This window comes from Callorhinus ursinus, unplaced genomic scaffold, assembly GCF_003265705.2.
Source record: "Callorhinus ursinus isolate GAN/ISIS: 27379988/994484 unplaced genomic scaffold, GSC_fseal_2.0 scaffold2, whole genome shotgun sequence".
In the NCBI taxonomy this organism is placed as follows: Eukaryota; Metazoa; Chordata; class Mammalia; order Carnivora; family Otariidae; genus Callorhinus; species Callorhinus ursinus.
This window is the reverse complement of record NW_027397064.1, coordinates 32,872,414-32,890,915: the sequence shown is the minus strand read 5'-3', so window position 1 is coordinate 32,890,915 and position 18,502 is coordinate 32,872,414. Positions and strand designations below refer to the sequence as shown.

Sequence of the window (18,502 nt, the reverse complement as noted above, 5' to 3'; positions counted from 1 at the left end):
GCCCTAAATGCTCAGAGGAGGAAAGGACGGTGAGGACTGAAAGATCACTGGAGTTGGTAATAATTTCAGGAAAGAACTCTGAGAAGTAATTCTCCAAAAAGTTGCGAGGGAAAAGGGGCAGAGGTCAGATAATTAATAAATCAACTAATACAAACTAATTTATCCAATATGTTTGGTAAGGAAGAGAAGCAGAGTCCAGGAAAGGTGACTGTAGGTACAAACCCTGATTTTATGGGGTTTTGGTGTTGGGTTTTTTTTTTTGGTAGGAGGATAAGTAACAATGCAGAGGCAAACCACTTAATACAAACGGAATAAAAACGCGAGACAAATAGCATCGCTATTTGTTCAGTTTTATAATGTCCACAGTGCTTTTCACACACATTACCCTGATCCCCAGCCCTCTAATTCAGTGGTTCTCAAAGTGTAGTTCCTAGACCAGGGTCATCAGCATCACATGGAACTGGTCAGAAACGCACATTTTTTGAGTCCCACAAGAGAGCTACATAATCCGTGCTTGTGGGACCGAGTAATCTGTGTTTTAAAAAGTCCTTCAGGGGATTCTGATGCTCTCCAGGTCCCCGCAAACACTACACTCAGAGGAGAGCGACAAAGACCACTCACTGCAAGGAGTAGCGGCCACAGCTGGAGGGCAGATTTTCTTCTGAACCCCTCCATCTGGATCTCCCTCCCTCCTGAGAGGCAGTGCACGACCCACCCCGCCAGCACCGCAAAGCAAAGTCACCCCGCTTCGGACTTAACCTGGGCGAGTTCTACCAGCCCCGGCGGGAGCCCAGGTCGGCAGACCGCCCCTAGGCCAAGCTTAGTCACCGCTCCAGAAGGGTCCAAGCGCAACCGGCCCTGGGACTTCAACTTCCTGCCCTGGGGGCGGGGGGAACGTCTACGGGAAGGGACTCCGGACGGACGTGTCCAACTTCTTCAGGACTGGAGGGGGTGGGGGCGGGGTATTTGCTCTTCTAACCCTTCCATGTGCTAAGAGGCCGGATGAAGCGGAGAAGGAAAAAAGAGAGGCTAGCCTAGGATAAGTTTCCGGAAAACCTGGAACCCAATAAAGAAACAAAGAAGCCTTGAAAACTCTCCTTCCTCTCCTTTCCTACTGTCCCACCCCGAACCCCACGGAATGGAAAAGGCGGAGGCTCAAGGCCGCGACAGAGAGGGTGGCGGGGGAGGACGCTAGGGGAAGAAATCTCGCGATAGGAGGCCGGCCGGGGCGGGGGTGACACCTCTTCCCTCCTCCTCGCGTTAGTTCCGGTCGCAAAGGAGACACCGCCACAGTTGCCGCCACATCGAGGATTTCTGGCTCTTTTCTCTTCGCCTTAAATTCGGTGAGGCGCGACGCCCGCTTGGCCCTGGCCGAGGTTGTGGCCCCTCGTCGTCGGACGGGGCGGGTGGCAGGTCAGGTGCGGCCGGGCTTGAATGGGCCCGAGCGGAGGCCGCCGCATGAGGTCAGGCCGGATCCGGGGCCTGGATTCGAGGGCCACCGCCGCCTCCGTAGGGAGGTCGAGGGGTTGCGGCCCGGGCCGGAACGTGGGGCCCGGGTGTGCGCTGCGGCACCGGAGACCGAGGCAGTGGCCGAGGCAGGCCCCCGCTGCCGTCCTGCCCCGTCTGGGTAACAAAGCCGCTGCGGCCTCTGTTGGGTGATGTACGCGTGGGGGGTTCTGGCGGGCGGGGCGGAGGAGCTGCCACCACCTCTGCGGCCGCCTCCACCGCCGCTGCTTTCGCTGGAGGGCGGGCGGATGTACGGGGCGGCGGGGCCCCCGGCGCGAAGCGCCTCGGCTCCTGTGGTGCGCTCGTTGCGGCGGCCACCACCGCCGGCAACGGGGTCAGTGGGGAAGGGGCTGCGGGCCAGGAGCAGCCCCTACGGCGCCCCGCGCTGGCCAAGGGGGTCCTGGGGTGGGGGCGCGTTATCGCGTTCGAGCGGCAGACACAGGAAGGGTGTGGAGGGGGAGACACGTGCCCGGGGAGGAGACTTGGATTGCAGGGTATGGGGCAAAGGAGGCTAGGCCGGCTCCCAGTTCATTTTGCAGGCTGGAGTGGTGCAAGCGGCCGCTGCGGTCACAGGCACGACTTGGTAGGCTGGTGCTGCTCATAAGCCCCTCTGTAGAAGGGATTCGCCTTTGCCGGTGTCTGGAAAATGGACCGACACGTTTTGGATACCTCCTGACTATGGTGGTAATCTCTTTTAGCCTACTGTGGTGCTTAGAAGTAGTGGAATATGTAGGGGAATTTAAAGAGGAACAAGGAGGAAACCAAACAATTATGTTTATGATGGGTGATTTGCCACCGGTCACTATGGAGCTGTAAAGCCATTTAAAAAAGTGTGCACCACATCTTTAAAGGGTTTCTTGTAGGGAGAAATGCAGGTTTGAAGTTACATTTAATTCAGGCAAAGGTAATTAAGGCCTTATTTTTCTTTTCTTAGGGTGTCTTTTATGAATAATCAAAAGCAGCAAAAGCCAACGCTATCAGGCCAGCGTTTTAAAACCAGAAAAAGAGGTAAATATTTATGTTTTAATATCTCTCTTCAAACTTCCAGAATAACTTTTATATCTTGGTTTCTCTGGCAGGCACTCTCTTAATAGTAAACTTTAAGAGAAAATACCAGAAAGGAACTTGAATTTCTAGTTCACTGCCATTTCAGATAATATCCTTAATATTTCTACTGTTTTTCTAAGCCTTTAGTTTTTAGTATCAACATATATATCTTTAAGCAGGTTACTGAATGGTCTTTTTATTGCTAAAGTACATTTTTTTAAGTATGGAGTGCATTTTCACTAGCTGAGTTTTATTCAAGCAGACTTATGGTTGAGGGAAAAAGTTAACTTATGAAAGGAGAGCTCCTAATGTGATTGCTAATTCCTCCCAAACTTTGTGAAGGTTTGTGAGAGAAAAACCAGACCTTATGCATGGAAGTTAATTATGGAACAGAGTTCACACTGTAATATCCTTTGAAATTAAATATTTCTCACAGACTTAGTAAGAAAAGTACTAGGATTATGTTAACTGCTTCTCTTAGTGGGTGGTTAGGTGAATATTTAATTCTGTAGCAAGGCACTATACTAGTGATACAAAGTTAAATGAGATGTGGTCTCAGGTATATTTTGTATTGGGCTTAATACTTTCCCCAAAATCTTTAAGTGTTATTGCTCAAAAACACATACTGACCGTATTTTACAGGAAATTTTGAGGAAATAGAACTGGGTCAGCTACTGGTTATAAATTATTTCTCTGCCCTGGGTAACAAACACTTTGAGATGTGTATTTACAGAGTCTTGTAATCCCTGATCATAGACTGCCCTCTTGTAGTGGGGAGACTGAAGAAGATTCGATTCTAGCCTTCACGAATTTTTTTAGATTTAACCTAGTAAATTTCCTCAAGAGGAGGAACAGAAGTTGGAAACCAGAGCATTTCAGCAGTGATGGGGGAAGTCTGTATCCTCTTGCGTATGTGGTAGTGTCAAGTAATTTTATTGTTACTGGCATCAGAAAGAGCTGTCACTTCCCCAGTTCCAGATTGAGATCACTCATGCCCTCCTAGTTTTGATGATGGGGTTCTGGGTAGCATGAACAATCATCCGAATTTGTCTGGGACTGAACACAGTTCGCAGGACATAGGCTTTTCAGTGCTAAAACAGGAAAGTCCTGGACAAGCAGGGAGGAATTGATCACTCTGGTGCTGTGTGAAAATTAAGATAGCATCTAACCTAGATAGGGAAGTCAAACCCTGTCATGGAGTGTGTGATAGCACCTCAGGAAAGGCTGGATATGTGTGTAAGGCACTGTTAAGTACCAAATGAATGATTTAAAAAACAACAACAACAACAACATAGAAAGTGTTATGGGCATTTAAAGAAAAGAATGAAGAGTTCCAGTGTTTGGACAAAATTTCACTCAAGAAAAAAATTTACCTGAAATTTAGAGGATGTCCTAAATTTCAGAAAAGCCCAGAGGCAGTAGGAGAGCATTCAGGGTAGAAATTGTCTCCTGGCCGTAGGAACACACTAGCTCATTTAACTCGTTTATGAGACTTATGTAAAAAAAATAGTGGGAAAAAAAGCCACACAATTCTTGTGACTAGGCAGTCGTGCCTTGCATTTGCGGAGAGTGTATGGTTAGGTCTTTTCTTGTGTTTGTGTTTTCCAGCTGTTGAAATAAATGAGATTGTGCTAAATGTGGTTAATTTATTCAGTACTTACCCTTTTCATAAGGTGGTGGTTTTGTGGCATTTTGGTAAGCCTTTTAAACTAAATGTTGTGGGGTTTTCCCCCCAGATGAAAAAGAGAGGTTTGACCCTACTCAGTTTCAAGACTGTATTATTCAAGGCTTAACTGAAACTGGTACTGATTTGGAAGCAGTAGCAAAGTTTCTTGATGCTTCTGGAGCAAAACTTGATTACCGCCGATATGCAGAAACACTCTTTGACATTCTGGTGGCCGGCGGAATGCTGGGTAAGTGGGTTTTGTGGGAGGTGTAACGTATAGAGATTATGTGGAATCCAGAATATGAACTATTTGACAGTCCTGTCAAATTGGGATGGCTTTGTTTTTGGCTTTTTACCTCTTTGGGATTTTTCCATATTTTTTCCTCCCAGATCATAGTAACTTAGCAAATTATCTTGCCTTGTGCCTTGTCTAGCTTTATAGTTGAAATCTGTTACAAAACCGTAACACTTGGGGATGGCTTTTCTGATACTTATGTCCTTAATACATCCCCAGTCAATAATTATTCCAGGTTGTGTTTGAACACTCTTAGTTAATGGAGAAACCCTTACCTCTTCTGTCTTATGAAATACTACCTCTGTATGCCTAAGGACTAATACTGCGCTCTTGAATACATCAGCCACTACCCACATGTGGCTATCAATCACGTGGAATGTGGCTACTTAAATTGAGAGGTGCGATAAGTGTCAAATATACACTGGATTTTAAAGACTTAATAGAAAAAAGAATGTTAAGACCTCTCAATAATATTTTGAATACTGAAATGTTAAAATCAATATTTTTGATATGTGGGGTTAGAGTATATTAAAATTACACTTTTTATTTTTAATATTCTTAATAAAGTTCCTAGACGATAGGAAATTACATCATGTGGCTCACATTCTGTTTCTCTTGCACAGCACTGCTCTAACTTAACTTCTACCTCCACCCTCAGCAGCTCAGGGTATCTTAAGAGAATGTGCCGTTTAGCTATATATATTCAAATGATGATGGCAATCTCATTTCCATAGCTCTTTAAGATATTTCAAAATGTTTTCACAGTGATAACTATTGACCCTCACAGCCAGGCTGATAGAATCAGAACTCTATTTGTAAGCTTGCAGGGTAGAGGCTTAGAGAGGTTTTAGTGACTCACATGCAAATAATTACTCAGTGGTAGAACCAAGGAATGTTCCTATGTTCTAATGCCTAGTCCAATGAGTATTTCCTTCCCACTGCATTACCAGTTTATAGTAAGAAAAATCCATTTTCTAGTTACAGTATTATCAATAAGCCTTCTTTTAAAATTCTTTTTTTAAAACCTTTACTAAGGAAATTTTTGAAGATACCCTAGAGAGAATAGTGAAACAAACTTCTTGTCTATTACCCAGCTTCAGTAATTGTCAATGGTCTTAGTCTGGTTGTGTCCCCACTGACTTCATCCGTCTCCCCAGATTTCAAAGTGTATATCAAACATCACTTTATCCATAAATATGTACAAATGTATGTAAAACATAAAGTCTCTAACTTGTAGGTTTTTATAGCCCAGCCTCTTTGGCAACTTGAAGGGTTGTTTTCTGTATGAAAAGTTACATTATCAAAACCAACTCAACATCTCCACTTGTGTGACAGATTTGATACTATTGAATGGTTAGTACAGCAAGTTTAATTGGATTGCTTAAGGGGGTTATTCCCTTAAATTGTTTCACTTTTTTCACACATACTGAACCAACTAGCCATGTTCCTACTAAGATACTGAATTTGCTTTCAGGTCATCTTTTAGAATTTTTATCGTTTCATTTTATAATGGGAATCCTTACAGAAAGTAAGATGGAAACAATTACTAATTTTAAATGTCACTGCAAATTTTTTGTAAAATATACCCTAGCCCCAGGTGGTACACTGGCAGATGACATGATGCGTACAGATGTCTGTGTGTTCGCAGCACAAGAAGACCTAGAGACCATGCAAGCATTTGCTCAGGTAAATGAGATTTTACATATTTATTTCAGTTAGCTGCTATCCATCTGAATAGGAATAGTCTACTTTTAAGAGGTTGTGGGTGGAAAGTTGAAGGAATTAGAACTGAAGATTTAGAGATACTTTTGGGTGCAGTATAATGAAATGGGTTAAGGAAAACAAAGCAGAAAAGATTGAATTAGTTATTTTCCTACTTGTTCCTTTGGAGTTAGTCCATTTTTAAGAGAAACCTCAAGCTGAAAAGGAAAATCATATCCTTGTCATGATTTGCATCATAGAATTATTCTGCATATAACTTTTCTTTTAAGATTTTATTTATTTGAGAGAGAGAGTATGAGCAGGGGGAGGGGCAGAGGGACAGGCAGGGGCTCAGTCCCAGGACCCTGAGATCATGACCTGAGCCAAAGTCAGACACTTAACTGACTGAGCCACCCAGGCACCCCTGCATATAACTTCTTAAAGATGAATGGGTTATAGGCAGATTAGCTTACCAATCAAAATTTCATTTGAAGGTTTCGTACATAGTTAGGTTTGTGTCATTGTAAGCAAAGAATTCAAGTGTATCTAGCCTAGATATTTGTTGTCTGTGTCATTAGGAAAGTAGAACCATATTCTGTGATCTTACTCTGTTAATATCCTACAAATGGGTAAATGACTAAAAAAAAAAAAATGGGTAAATGACTTGTATTTGAGCAATGATTAGTCCTTGCTTTAACATTTGGCAATAAAAATCTATTGTGGGGTGGCTTAAGTGTTAAGATCGGTATATTGTAGGGTTTGGGAGTTGACAGACTCTTCCTAAGCTGGCTTTAACAGCTTGTAAACTCATCCAGTGGAAGGTTTACTTTGATGTTTTAAAAAGATACTATGAGATACTCAGATCTTTTAGGAATCTGGCATCTGTAGTTATGAAATTATTAAATTCCTTCACTGTTCTTAATAGGTTTTTAACAAGTTAATCAGGCGCTACAAATACCTGGAGAAAGGTTTTGAAGATGAAGTAAAAAAGGTATGAAGAACAGTATGCTTTATGGAAACAAAAGGTTGGGGTCAAAGAGGAGAACATTGTATCTTAATACTGCCACAGGTTTGAAATGATTAGCTGTTTACATAGGCCTGAAATGTGGTTTGGGAGTATATCATTTAGTTTAATTTGTTATATAATATTTCTTAGCTTTGTGTCCAAACAAGTGACAAAAGGCTAAAGATCAAAATGGGGTCTGTTCAAGATAGGGGGTAGAGGATCAGAGCTAAGCATATTGAGAAAGAAATTTAACATACTTGTTATTGGAGTCTTAGGTATTCTGTATATAGGCAGACCAAAAAATCTAGTAATGTAATAATAACATCACGTTTCAGGCACCATTGTAGTTATTAACTCATTTAATACAAAAACCCTATGAGGCAAGTTTTATTATCCACATTTACTTATGAGGAAACTGAGGCACAGAGTTAAGTAACTTTCCCAGGATCACTCAGCTACTATTACAACTGAGATACAAATTTGGATGGTTAGCCCAGAGCCCACACTTTTAACCAATATAGTTTGCCTTACTGCTTCTCTTTATGTAATGTAATTGCTCTTTTAACTTTTAATTATTTACTTTTATAGCTGCTGCTGTTCTTAAAGGGCTTTTCAGAGTCGGAGAGGAACAAGCTGGCTATGTTGACTGGTGTTCTTCTGGCTAATGGAACACTTAATGCATCCATTCTTAATAGCCTTTATAATGAGAATTTGGTTAAAGAAGGTAATCAACCTTTAGTAAAGAGTTGTCTTTCCTTGGCTGAGGGGATAGATAAGAGCATGAAAGATGTGAACTGATACAAAAGCTAGGATATAGGTTATGTAGATACAGCTGTGTGATAGTTTTCTTAACTATCCTTAAATTTAATAAAATTCATTAGATATTTCATGTATACCTTTGGCTATCTTTAGGCATACAGCAGATACCCAAAGCTCAGACAAAATGTGGTTATAACATAAAAAGAAGTGGGAGGGAAACCCAGAAATAATAATTCCGGTTGGGGGAAATATTGAGCCAAAAAGAAAATAAGGTCCCTGTTGTCATTTTCATAGTTAAATAATTCTCTACAGTTAAAAAACTAACTTTTTTTATTTAAAAAAATTTTTTTAAGATTTTATTTATATTTATATTTATTTGGGAAAGGGAGAAGCAGGCTTCCCACTGAGCAGGGAGCCCGATGCGGGGCTCGATCCCAGGATCCTGGGATCATGACCTGAGCCGAAGGCAGACCCTTAACGACTGAGCCACCCAGGCGCTCCAGAAACTAACTTTTTTTCAACTAGAGTACTAAGTACTTAATGTGCCTTATTTCCCACAATGACCCTGTCTGAGTGTCAGTACTATTACCCTCATTTTACACATTTCAAAGGCAGTTTAACGACTAAAATACATAACTAACAAATGATAAAAGAGAGAAATTGGGAGTGAAATGGTAAGCAGCTTAGTGGCAGAAGGAAGTTTAGGGATAAAGTAAGTAATTCTGTGTGGTTGAAATGAGATAAGAGTGGTTGAAATCCACTTACACTTCTGTTAAGTAAGCTCTCTTGTTCTACAGGGGTTTCAGCAGCTTTTGCTGTAAAGCTCTTTAAATCATGGATAAATGAAAAAGATATCAATGCAGTAGCTGCAAGTCTTCGGAAAGTCAGCATGGATAACAGACTGATGGTTTGTAATTTGTTTCATTCTTCCCATTCTTGCCAACACTTGGTGTAACAAGGGAATTTTCTCATTATTCTAATTTGTGAAGAGAGAGGAGGTGTTTTTCTTGATAGGATTAAAGACCGTTTAACCAGATTAAATTCTCCTTTCAGGAACTTTTTCCTGCCAATAAACAAAGCGTTGAACACTTCACTAAGTATTTTACTGAGGCAGGCTTGAAAGAACTTTCAGAATATGTTCGAAATCAGCAAACCATAGGAGCTCGAAAGGAACTCCAGAAAGAACTTCAGGAACAGATGTCCCGTGGTGATCCATTTAAGGATGTAAGATATTTTTGTTTAAACCATCTTAATGATTTCTTTCTGGCTAAGAAAATGTTTATTCGCTTGACTAGTTTTAAAGTATTTCACCAGAGTGGGTTTTAATTAATAGCTATAGGATGTTATGCTGGGGCTTTTCGTCATTTTTCATATTTCGTGCTTTTATTAGTGCCCAGAAATTGAAATGCTTGGGGATTTTGTAGGGTGCAAGCCAGTGGGTAGATCATCTGTTTCCATCTCCGTCCTTTCCTAGCCAGTTTGCCTGTGTGTAAATTAAGGTTTGGACTACAGGCCCATCCCTTCCAGTTCTAAAAGTTCTCTGATCACATGTGGCACACATGTGGTCATTGCCAATTGCATGGAAAGGTGGTTTTACGTTTTTGTAAAAGGTCTGAGTTTGATGTGTAGAGTGTACATACCAAAATTGATTTCTTTTACTAAAATCGATCTTTTTGCAGATAATTTTGTATGTCAAGGAGGAGATGAAAAAAAACAACATCCCAGAACCCGTTGTCATTGGAATAGTCTGGTCCAGCGTAATGAGCACCGTGGAATGGAACAAAAAGGAAGAGCTTGTAGCAGAGCAAGCCATCAAGCACTTGAAGGTATTAGAACTACGCCTTTGCAAAACATTCTGCTTTTTAGTGGGGATAAGTGAGGTGTTACTGTACTTAGAGGATGTATCACATCCTGTGGTTCCTGGGGATAACCACCAGTGAGTAGACAAATAACTATTTGTGATAGTTATAAACTATTGATAATCTTTTAAAAAGTCTGACTTCACCTTTCTTTGGTTCACAGGTTAAAAACAAATACACGTTTAAGGGGAGTGGGGGGATGGGTTAGCCTGGTGATGGGTATTAAGGAGGGCACATTCTGTGTGGAGCACTGGGTGTTATGCACAAACAATGAGTCATGGAACACTACATCAAAAACTAGTGATGTAATGTATGGTGATTAACATAACAATAAAATTTTAAAAAAACAAATACACATTTAAAAATAGCATATGCCTGCAATTTGGTGTTTGCTTTTGAGGGAATATTGGAAAATAAGAGCACTCCTTTTTTATTCTCTAAATTACTAACATCGTATTGACAGTTGTCTGGAATCCCTGGTGCAGTATTGCTTATTTGACTTAGATGCTTAGTAGATTCTTCTGTTTTGTTTTATTTATTTGTTTGTTTTAGTTTCCACTACATGGAATATAATTCACAGTGATTTTAAAAGGTCTGTTTTGTATTTTAGGAATTTTGGAATGGAGGGTCATTATAATAAATGACAAGACTTTTTCTCCTTTCCCTTTAAAAGCAATACAGCCCTCTACTTGCTGCCTTTACTACTCAAGGTCAGTCTGAGCTGACTCTGTTACTGAAGATTCAGGAGTATTGCTATGACAACATTCATTTCATGAAAGCCTTCCAGAAAATCGTGGTGCTTTTTTATAAAGGTAATTTAAATTTTAAATTTGGTGATAAAAATCCTAGGGGCGTCTGGGTGGCTCAGTCAGTTAAATGTCTAACTTCGGCTTGGATCCTGATCTCAGGGTCCTGGGATTGAGTCCCCTGTGGGGCTCCACACTCAGCAGGGAGTCTGCTTCTCTCTCTCCTCCCCCCCCCGCACCCTCCTCTCTCTCTCTCTCAAATAAATTCTTAAAAAAAAAAAAAAATCCTAGAATACTCCCTAATAATTCCAAGGAATAGTTGTCTGAACATCAGCTCCATGAAATATTTTACTCTAATCATAGGACAAAATTGTTTCTAATTAAATTGGGTATTTTTTAGTCCATTAATATCAAAACATCTCTAAATCATATTAAGTTAAAACCTAAAATCTTCTTGATGTGGCCTCATACTTCACCTCCCATTCTCTACCAGTTCTCTTCCCCAGACGTAGTCTCCAAATCTCTCTAGTCTTTGGCCCATGACAAGTTGACTTCCCTTCATCCTACCCCATTACCCAAAGTAGACTTTTACTTGTATTTTAAGACCAGTTCACAGTGCTTATTATAAAACCTGTTTCAGTTATTCTCTTTTCTGTGATCCTATTTCAGAAAACTGGTCTGAAGTGGTTAAGAAAGGTAAGGACTTTGTTGGGAGAGAGTCCATTGCAATATTTAGTTTACTATGGTTGTTAGTAATGTTTTCTTCGATTCTGCATAAATCAGACCAGTTTGACCCCAGTAAGTGTAGTTTGTGTGCACACGTATTATTTCCATGACCTAGTTTACATAAATGATTTTGATGGTTCCTATATTCTAAACTTAGAACAGAGGTCTATGTCCCCATCTCCAGAATTTTTTGTTTTTAAGAAAGAATAGGGTAATGAACTCCTAAGTAAGTACTCCATGCTTTGGTTATAGTTAGGTTTCTTGAAAGTGTACCCCCATTTGCATCCTCCTCCCACTTTAATTATTTGTAAACAAATCCTAGAAACCTTTAATTTTTCAAAAGTATGGGTTTATAAAGTACATGGACTTTTTTTTGTTTTTAGTAAAACCACAGTACCATTTTCACACCTAAAAATTTTAATGTAATCCGTCAGATATCCCTGGTCATTTATTGCGTATCCCTGATAGTTTATCGCAACGTTTCTCTACCTTGGTACAACTGGTATTTTGGGCCATTTAACTCTAGTTGGTAACAGTCCTGTGCATTGTAGAGTGTTGAGTAGCATATCTCCCCAGTGTAACAGCCAAGAATGTCTCTAAACATTGTCAGATGTCCCAGCAAAGGGGGGTATAAATTGCCTTCAGTTGAGAGAATCACTGGTTTAATAAGTGTTTTTCCTAGTTGCAGGTCATATGTTGGCAACAAGTTGATAAAGCAATTTTTTTTTTTTTTAAGATTTTATTTGACAGAGACCAGCGAGAGAGGGAACATAAGCGGGGGGAGTGGGAGAGGGAGAAGCAGGCTTCCCGCAGAGCAGGGAGCCTGATGCGGGGCTTGATCCCAGGACCCTGGGATCATGACCTGAGCCGAAGGCAGATGCTTAACGACTGAGCCACCCAGGCACCCCTGATAAAGCATTTCTTAATAGAGGGCTTGCCTTTAAAAATTGAAGAAACCAGTTGAGTGTTTTGAATACAGTAATTGTTCATACCTAACTTTTCAGTAGGCTTTTTTTCGCCATGCAGGCATTTGCACGTTAGATGGCTTCTGACTGCCTGAAAACTCCCAAATGTAATGATTGCTCTCTTTATAGCTGAAGTCCTGAGTGAAGAGCCCATTCTGAAGTGGTATAAAGATGCACATGTTGCAAAGGGGAAAAGTGTCTTCCTTGAGCAAATGAAAAAGTTTGTAGAATGGCTCAAAAATGCTGAAGAAGGTAAGTCTTTTCCTTAGTGCAGTTTGTTTGGTAAAGCCCGAGAACTAATTTTAATGCGGCCATACAATGTGCTACCGTTTTTGAGATACCATTTTGTACCTTGAGTACAGATTTTTGTTCGTGACAAACCTGCAAATATTCATTTGCTTTAAGACAGGTGGAGAGAACTTGACTTTGGCTTGACCAATATACTAACATACTTACAAGGGAAATTGAAAATTTTAAGACTATTTAGTAAATACTAGGTTTACAAATGAAGGCTTTTGAATATTCCCCTCATAAGTAGGGGATTATTAATATAATTACTTAATTGTAATAAAGAGCTTCAAAGTTATAAATGGGAACTTCTGCTTTCTGATATTTATATAATGCTTGACTGCATTTTTCCCCTTTTCTAGAATCTGAGTCTGAAGCTGAAGAAGGTGACTGAATTTTGAAACTACACCCTCAGTAAAGCAAACAGGAGTTGTAGATAAAATGTCATGTCTCATGTGTCCTGGTTCTTACATCTTCCTACCTCCCTATATCAAGCATGATATAAGGGCTTTCATGGCAAATTTTATTTTAACTGTTTCTATGGTTACTGGAAATGTTGGGTTTAGTTTCTAAAACCATGTTTTAAGTAGCTACAGGAGCTATAGATTTGAATCTAATGTTGCATTAGTCTTTTCAGTTATCTTCTACCTCCTGTATTTTCTACTGTAATAATGTAATTTAAGGCCTTCCACAATGAACAGTTCACTTTATTCCCTGGGTTTTCTATACAAACAGTTTTCAAGATATGATTTGGTTAAAAATAATTTGTTATAAAAATTCTGTTTGCAAATTAAACTGTAAAAGTATCCAAAGTCTCAAAAGGCAATGATTTGTGTGATAATTTGGTATGCCCAAAGCCCTGCTCATCAATGAGAATCTCATATACAGTAATTGAATTCATTAACATGAATCTTGAGTATTTGGACCATTGCTTGCATGTTGATATTTTCTTGCATTTTTAACCCCTGATGTCCTTGAGCTTGGTTGGTTGTTCTCTGGTTTTCATTCGTTAGTAAAGCCATTGAGAACAAGCTTAAGAGTGAGTTCTTTGGGAAATTGTATGAGGCAGAGGTTGTGGGAAGAAGAAAGTTGAGCTTTTTCCCGTTGAGAAACTTCTGCATTCAGTTTGTATCTTTCCAGGCAAAACAGGTGGATATTCTTTTCATTACAACCATTTTCAAATGTACCTTAGGAAAATCTTGTCATTTAAAGTATTTCACACTTGTCATGCACTTCGATTGAAAGGAAAGGATTCAAAAGAGTGTGAGTTAGGGGTGCCTAGCTGGCTCAGTTGGTAGAGCATTTGACTCTTGATTTCGGGGTCATGAGTTCAAGCCCCACATTGGGTGTAGAGATTACTTTTTAAAAAAATAAATAAAAATAGTGCGAGTAAAGGAAATGACTATACTAACCCCAGTAAGTTGTTAAATACTAAGTGGTCAGCATGTTCTAATTGAGACTCTAAATGTAACTCATTTCCTCTTGGCTTAGAGTATTTGTTGTAAAGAATGAAGTGCAATGGTAATATATTCCCACTTGATCATACTGGATCAGCTTCATTCCCTTAACATACTCACAGCTCAGGCACCTGGCTATTAACATACCTGAGTTGCCATCTTTTTAAATTGCCATGAGCCAAATATCTTCTATACAATTGATCCATTTATCTTAATGGCTGCCTTTTAATTTCCATTTTTCTTTTCTTGCTGCTACCCATATATATATTTTATATATATATACATATATATATATATGTAGTCATTAGAAAACAAATACGACCACTTTGGTGGAGAGACATCATGTTAAAAGTGAACATTTTGAAAGGTGTTTTTTTTTCTTGATGAAAGAAACTAGCTTGGAATAATGCCACCAGAGACTGAATGGAAATTGCCCCTTTCAAAGGTGCCATTCTTATGAGCCAAGAATTTGGTGTTTAAAAGTTCATCTTGAGGGAATAACATGTAATATATAACCTTATGAAGAACATTATAACTGATACCATTGTGAATGGGGTGAAATTGTTAAATGAATAATTTTGATAAAGTTTTCATGCACAGGCAAAATGTATTCACTAGGTTTCTACATAGTGATCTGCTTTTACTTTGTAATTTGTAGTCCTCAAAAGACTTTTTTTAAAAAATAAAGTCCATCCTTACACTTAGGTTATAGGACAGTCTTCTTTAATTTTTTTTATATATCCCATGTCAATACCTAGGAGTAGCTGTATGTTACGCGTTCAGACGTCTTTACTGTGTAAGCATTGAATAACTCCTCATCCTTAGGACCCCCAAACCGTAAACACCCGCACAGAATTCTGATGTAGTGGAAACTACATTTACTATTTCTACAGCCAAACCATTGCATGTTACTGTCATACAAAGTGTACCCTATTTTATTATATACTGTGTATAGTGAAAGAGTGTGTAGTCTTCCAGAACTACATTATGATCTTTGATCGTAGTTTTTTTCTTCATAATGACAAAGTAGTATTTACTTACCTCAGTATTATAGTAAATGGATAAGTCACCTGTGACAGTATAGTGTAAAGAAAGGGAATGCTTCCTAAAGACTGCAGATTTTCATTTTGAATTTTAAGTGGTAATTTTGGAACTCAGCTGCCAGTGCCCACCTAAGGCCTCAAATATGTAATGCTTAATCTAGATGTTAAAATTGTACTTCTAATTATGATTGGATAAATGTTAGTTGATTTTCCAAACTTGGTGTTGGTTTCTAAGGGTAAGTCTCCTTAGGTGCCATAATTAAATATGTGTTTAGAGCTGATCATAGGTTTCTTAATTATTCTGGGAGTATTGTCCTAGAGATATTTATTACTCTGTTCTTAGAAAATTCCAAATACCAAAAATGCCACAGCATATTTGGACATAGCATAGTGATGGAGGTGAGAGGAAATGCATGTGACTGAGAGATGTATCTGCTTTATACATGAAAAAGAGTAAGGGTGATTTTTATGTTTTTTGTTTTTGGTCCCACTTGGCAGTGACATCACCCCTATTGTGAATGCATGACCTAATATATCTTTTTTTAAAGAGGAGGGTACCTAATGTTAGACCTTTGCATTGGCAAACATATCTTTACGTGTATCCATATCCTGAGATAGTATTTTTTTTCTGCCGGTCTTAACAGTTGGGCTTTACACTCCAGCCCACCATAGACAACAGACATATCATTCCCCATTGGCTTTGAAGGTCTTAACAGGTTCTTGATTGTAAATGTATCATAAGTGGAATCATTTGGGATCCTTCCAATCTATAAAAATCAATTAAAATCCTAGGTGAATGGTTTAAAGTTGTTAGACATAACACATGGATAATGGTATTGAAATTTTACTAATGAAACTTTACAGGAGATTGGGAACTGACAAATATTGGTTGGCTTTAAGTGTAACATGCCAACATTTTAGTGTTCATTATCACTTGGACTACTGAACTACCTTTGTGAAAATTTTCCTCAGACGCTATTTACAGGTACCATGTAAAGTAGGCTAAGCATTTCTGGGAATTCTGGTAAATTGCCTTGCTATGGTTTTTTTTTTTTTATGTAAAGTATTTGTCCTTTAGTATTGATAGAAGGTGTTTCTATTCACCAGCCTACCTGAGGCCTAAAGGTTTAAAATATAAGTTTTTCAGTAGGCTTTATTTAAGTGGACTCTAAAAGATATAAGTACTTTTGACTTCAAAATAATGAATTTATAATTGGCTTTTGTTTAAAAATGAATTGCAGTAGATTTGTGTCTAAACCCAGTCATGCATAATTGTATGACAACAATGTGGATTAGAAAGGCTTCCCAACTTTTTCTCCCTGTTTAACTGGGCAGTGAGCAGCCATATCAAATCCAATCCTTTTTTTAATCTCTTTTATTTAAATTCAGTTAGTTATACAATACAGCATAATGTATTGGTTTCAGAGGTAGAGGTCAGTGATTCATCAGTCTTACGTAACACCCAGTGCTCATTACAACACATGCCCATCACCCAGTTACCCCGTCCCCCATCCCCTTTAGCAGCCCTCAGTTTGTTTCCTCTAAGAGTCTCTTAACGGTTTGTCTCTCTCTCTGGTTTCGTCTTTTTTCCTCTCTTCCTCTATGATCCCGTTTGTTTCCTCAATTCCACATATGAGTGAGAGAGACCATATGATAATTGTCTTTCTCTGGTTGACTTGGCAAGTTCAATCTTTTATTTTCCATGCACTTAAAAATAATTTTTTCTCATTCTAGGAGCATAGTCTCACCTCTTAATGAATTGAAAAAAGGATGAGGAGGGCGCCTGGGTGGCTCAGTTGGTTAAGCGACTGCCTTCGGCTCAGGTCATGATCCTGGAGTCCTGGGATCGAGTCCCGCGTCGGGCTCCCTGCTCGGCGGGGAGCCTGCTTGCTTCTCCCCCTGACCCTCCCCCTCTCATGCGCTCTCTCTCTCTCTCATTCTCTCTCTCAGATAAAAATCTTTAAAAAAAGAAAAGGATGAGGATATTTACAGATGCACTCAATCACTGTCACCTTAGTAATTTTTAGTAAGAAACTTAAATGAAAAGCTCACCTGCTTGTGGTTCCCCTTTAGTGCCATGAGGAAACACTGGTGAGAAATCTGCTGAGTCTTCTGTTTCATAGACTATCTGGAGGGACCGATACCTTGTTCAAACGATGACAGAATGTTGATGGCTGTTGATGGCAGGCTTGGGAACTGTGCGTTAAGTGTATACAATGATTTTGGGATGTGACAAAGTTATCAAATATAATTGAGCTATTCCGTTTCAGGAGTTTCCAGTCAGTGTAACTGTCTTACAATATCTAAGGACAAAAATAGTTTAAACCATTTTTTAAAGCTGAAATCCCGAAGGCTGTGCTTACGCAGTTGACTTAGAGGTTAACCTATTAGGGAAATAAGAGACCCATTATAGACTGAGGCCTCTATTCTGTGTTCTCTGGCATCTTAATATTTTCTCTGTAAATACACCTCATTTCCATTCTAGTTAGGAGTAATGGACCCCGGCATGGCAAACAGTTGAAGAACGGAGAAAACTGGATAGCTGACCTTCCAGATAGTTGTTGGCACTCAGAACCACCTCAAGTACAGCCATCCAAACCAGTAATTACATTGCTGCATTATTTCTGTGTTAACTGTGAAATCTGCTGCTTGTCTGTACCCTTGAAATGGAATAAAATTTCATGAGACTCCTTGTTAACATAAAGAGAGAAGCAATGACTGTTGCATTGGTTGTTCTAATAACCTTGACGCACTGGAGTTGGCTGTGGCTCCAGTTCTCGTCTTGGTCCTTTCGGTTTTCCCTTGGTGTTTTAAATACCATCAGAAGGCCTGTGCCTCCAGAGAACTTTTTTTTTCAGGCCGCTTTTGCTTTTGTTTGGCTCACATATACTTCAGACTCATCCAAACGGTCAAAAAATATTCAGTGTTTCACTTCATAAAAGTGCCATCTACCCGCCCTGGAAAGTTTCAGCTCACTTCCCTTTCAGCCCTCCCGTCTGATGGGTCAAGTTCTGTCCATTTCAACTCCCAGCTCCAGTGCCACCACTCTAATTCAGGCCACCGGCATCTATTAACAGAGTAGTCTCTGAATGCAAGTAAAACAGTTTAAGACCTTTTTGCCAGGAGAGACCTGCATGATTAATTCTTTAGCTTAATCCGCCTTTTTGTCATTCACCCCTATATGCCTAGCATGTAATAGTACTTGTCAGGTAGCAAGCATTAAATACTAGGTAAGTGGAGAAGTGAGAACTTGCACAATATTACTTCCTGGGTTTAGTCAGAATACTGAAGTTGAGGATATGAAAAACGAGGGGTTGTTGCAAGCACAAGGTTCTGTGAATTAGAAATAGGTAAATATTTAGAAGCAACTTAGCCCAAGGTTAAATCCGAGATACGTCTGTCCTGTGGTGAGGATGTCTATGACAAGTGACCAAAGTA

At 39.6% G+C, this 18,502-nt stretch overlaps 1 protein-coding gene across 5 annotated transcripts; it reads left to right on the top strand.

The window, feature by feature from the left end:
- The first annotated feature begins 1,173 nt into the window (after positions 1–1,173).
- On the top strand, positions 1,174–17,775 carry BZW1 (basic leucine zipper and W2 domains 1). Of its 5 annotated transcripts, none has more exons than XM_025893863.2 (13): positions 1,174–1,343; positions 2,441–2,514; positions 4,290–4,466; positions 6,106–6,200; positions 7,141–7,206; positions 7,810–7,945; positions 8,778–8,887; positions 9,034–9,204; positions 9,660–9,806; positions 10,513–10,651; positions 12,406–12,528; positions 12,927–12,950; positions 17,550–17,775. In XM_025893863.2, exons 2-13 carry the CDS (start codon positions 2,451–2,453, stop codon positions 17,747–17,749), a joined length of 1,452 nt encoding a protein of 483 aa, XP_025749648.2. In that variant the 5' UTR covers positions 1,174–1,343; positions 2,441–2,450; the 3' UTR covers positions 17,750–17,775. The 5 variants fall into 5 exon arrangements, with proteins under 5 accessions (XP_025749648.2, XP_073736373.1, XP_025749641.2 ...); XM_073880272.1 differs by lacking the exon at positions 1,174–1,343 and adding an exon at positions 1,395–1,627; XM_025893856.2 differs by lacking the exon at positions 1,174–1,343 and adding an exon at positions 1,740–1,840.
- The last annotated feature ends 727 nt before the right edge of the window (positions 17,776–18,502 follow it).

Bases quoted from the DNA above. Each gene is read 5' to 3' on its own strand.
- BZW1 (XM_025893856.2), top strand. From the start codon at position 1,755: ATGTACGGGGCGGCGGGGCCCCCGGCGCGAAGCGCCTCGGCTCCTGTG. The intron at 7,946-8,777 runs GTAATCAACCTT...CTTGTTCTACAG, and splicing joins TGAGAATTTGGTTAAAGAAG to GGGTTTCAGCAGCTTTTGCT. The intron at 12,951-17,549 runs GTGACTGAATTT...TTTCCATTCTAG, and splicing joins TGAGTCTGAAGCTGAAGAAG to TTAGGAGTAATGGACCCCGG.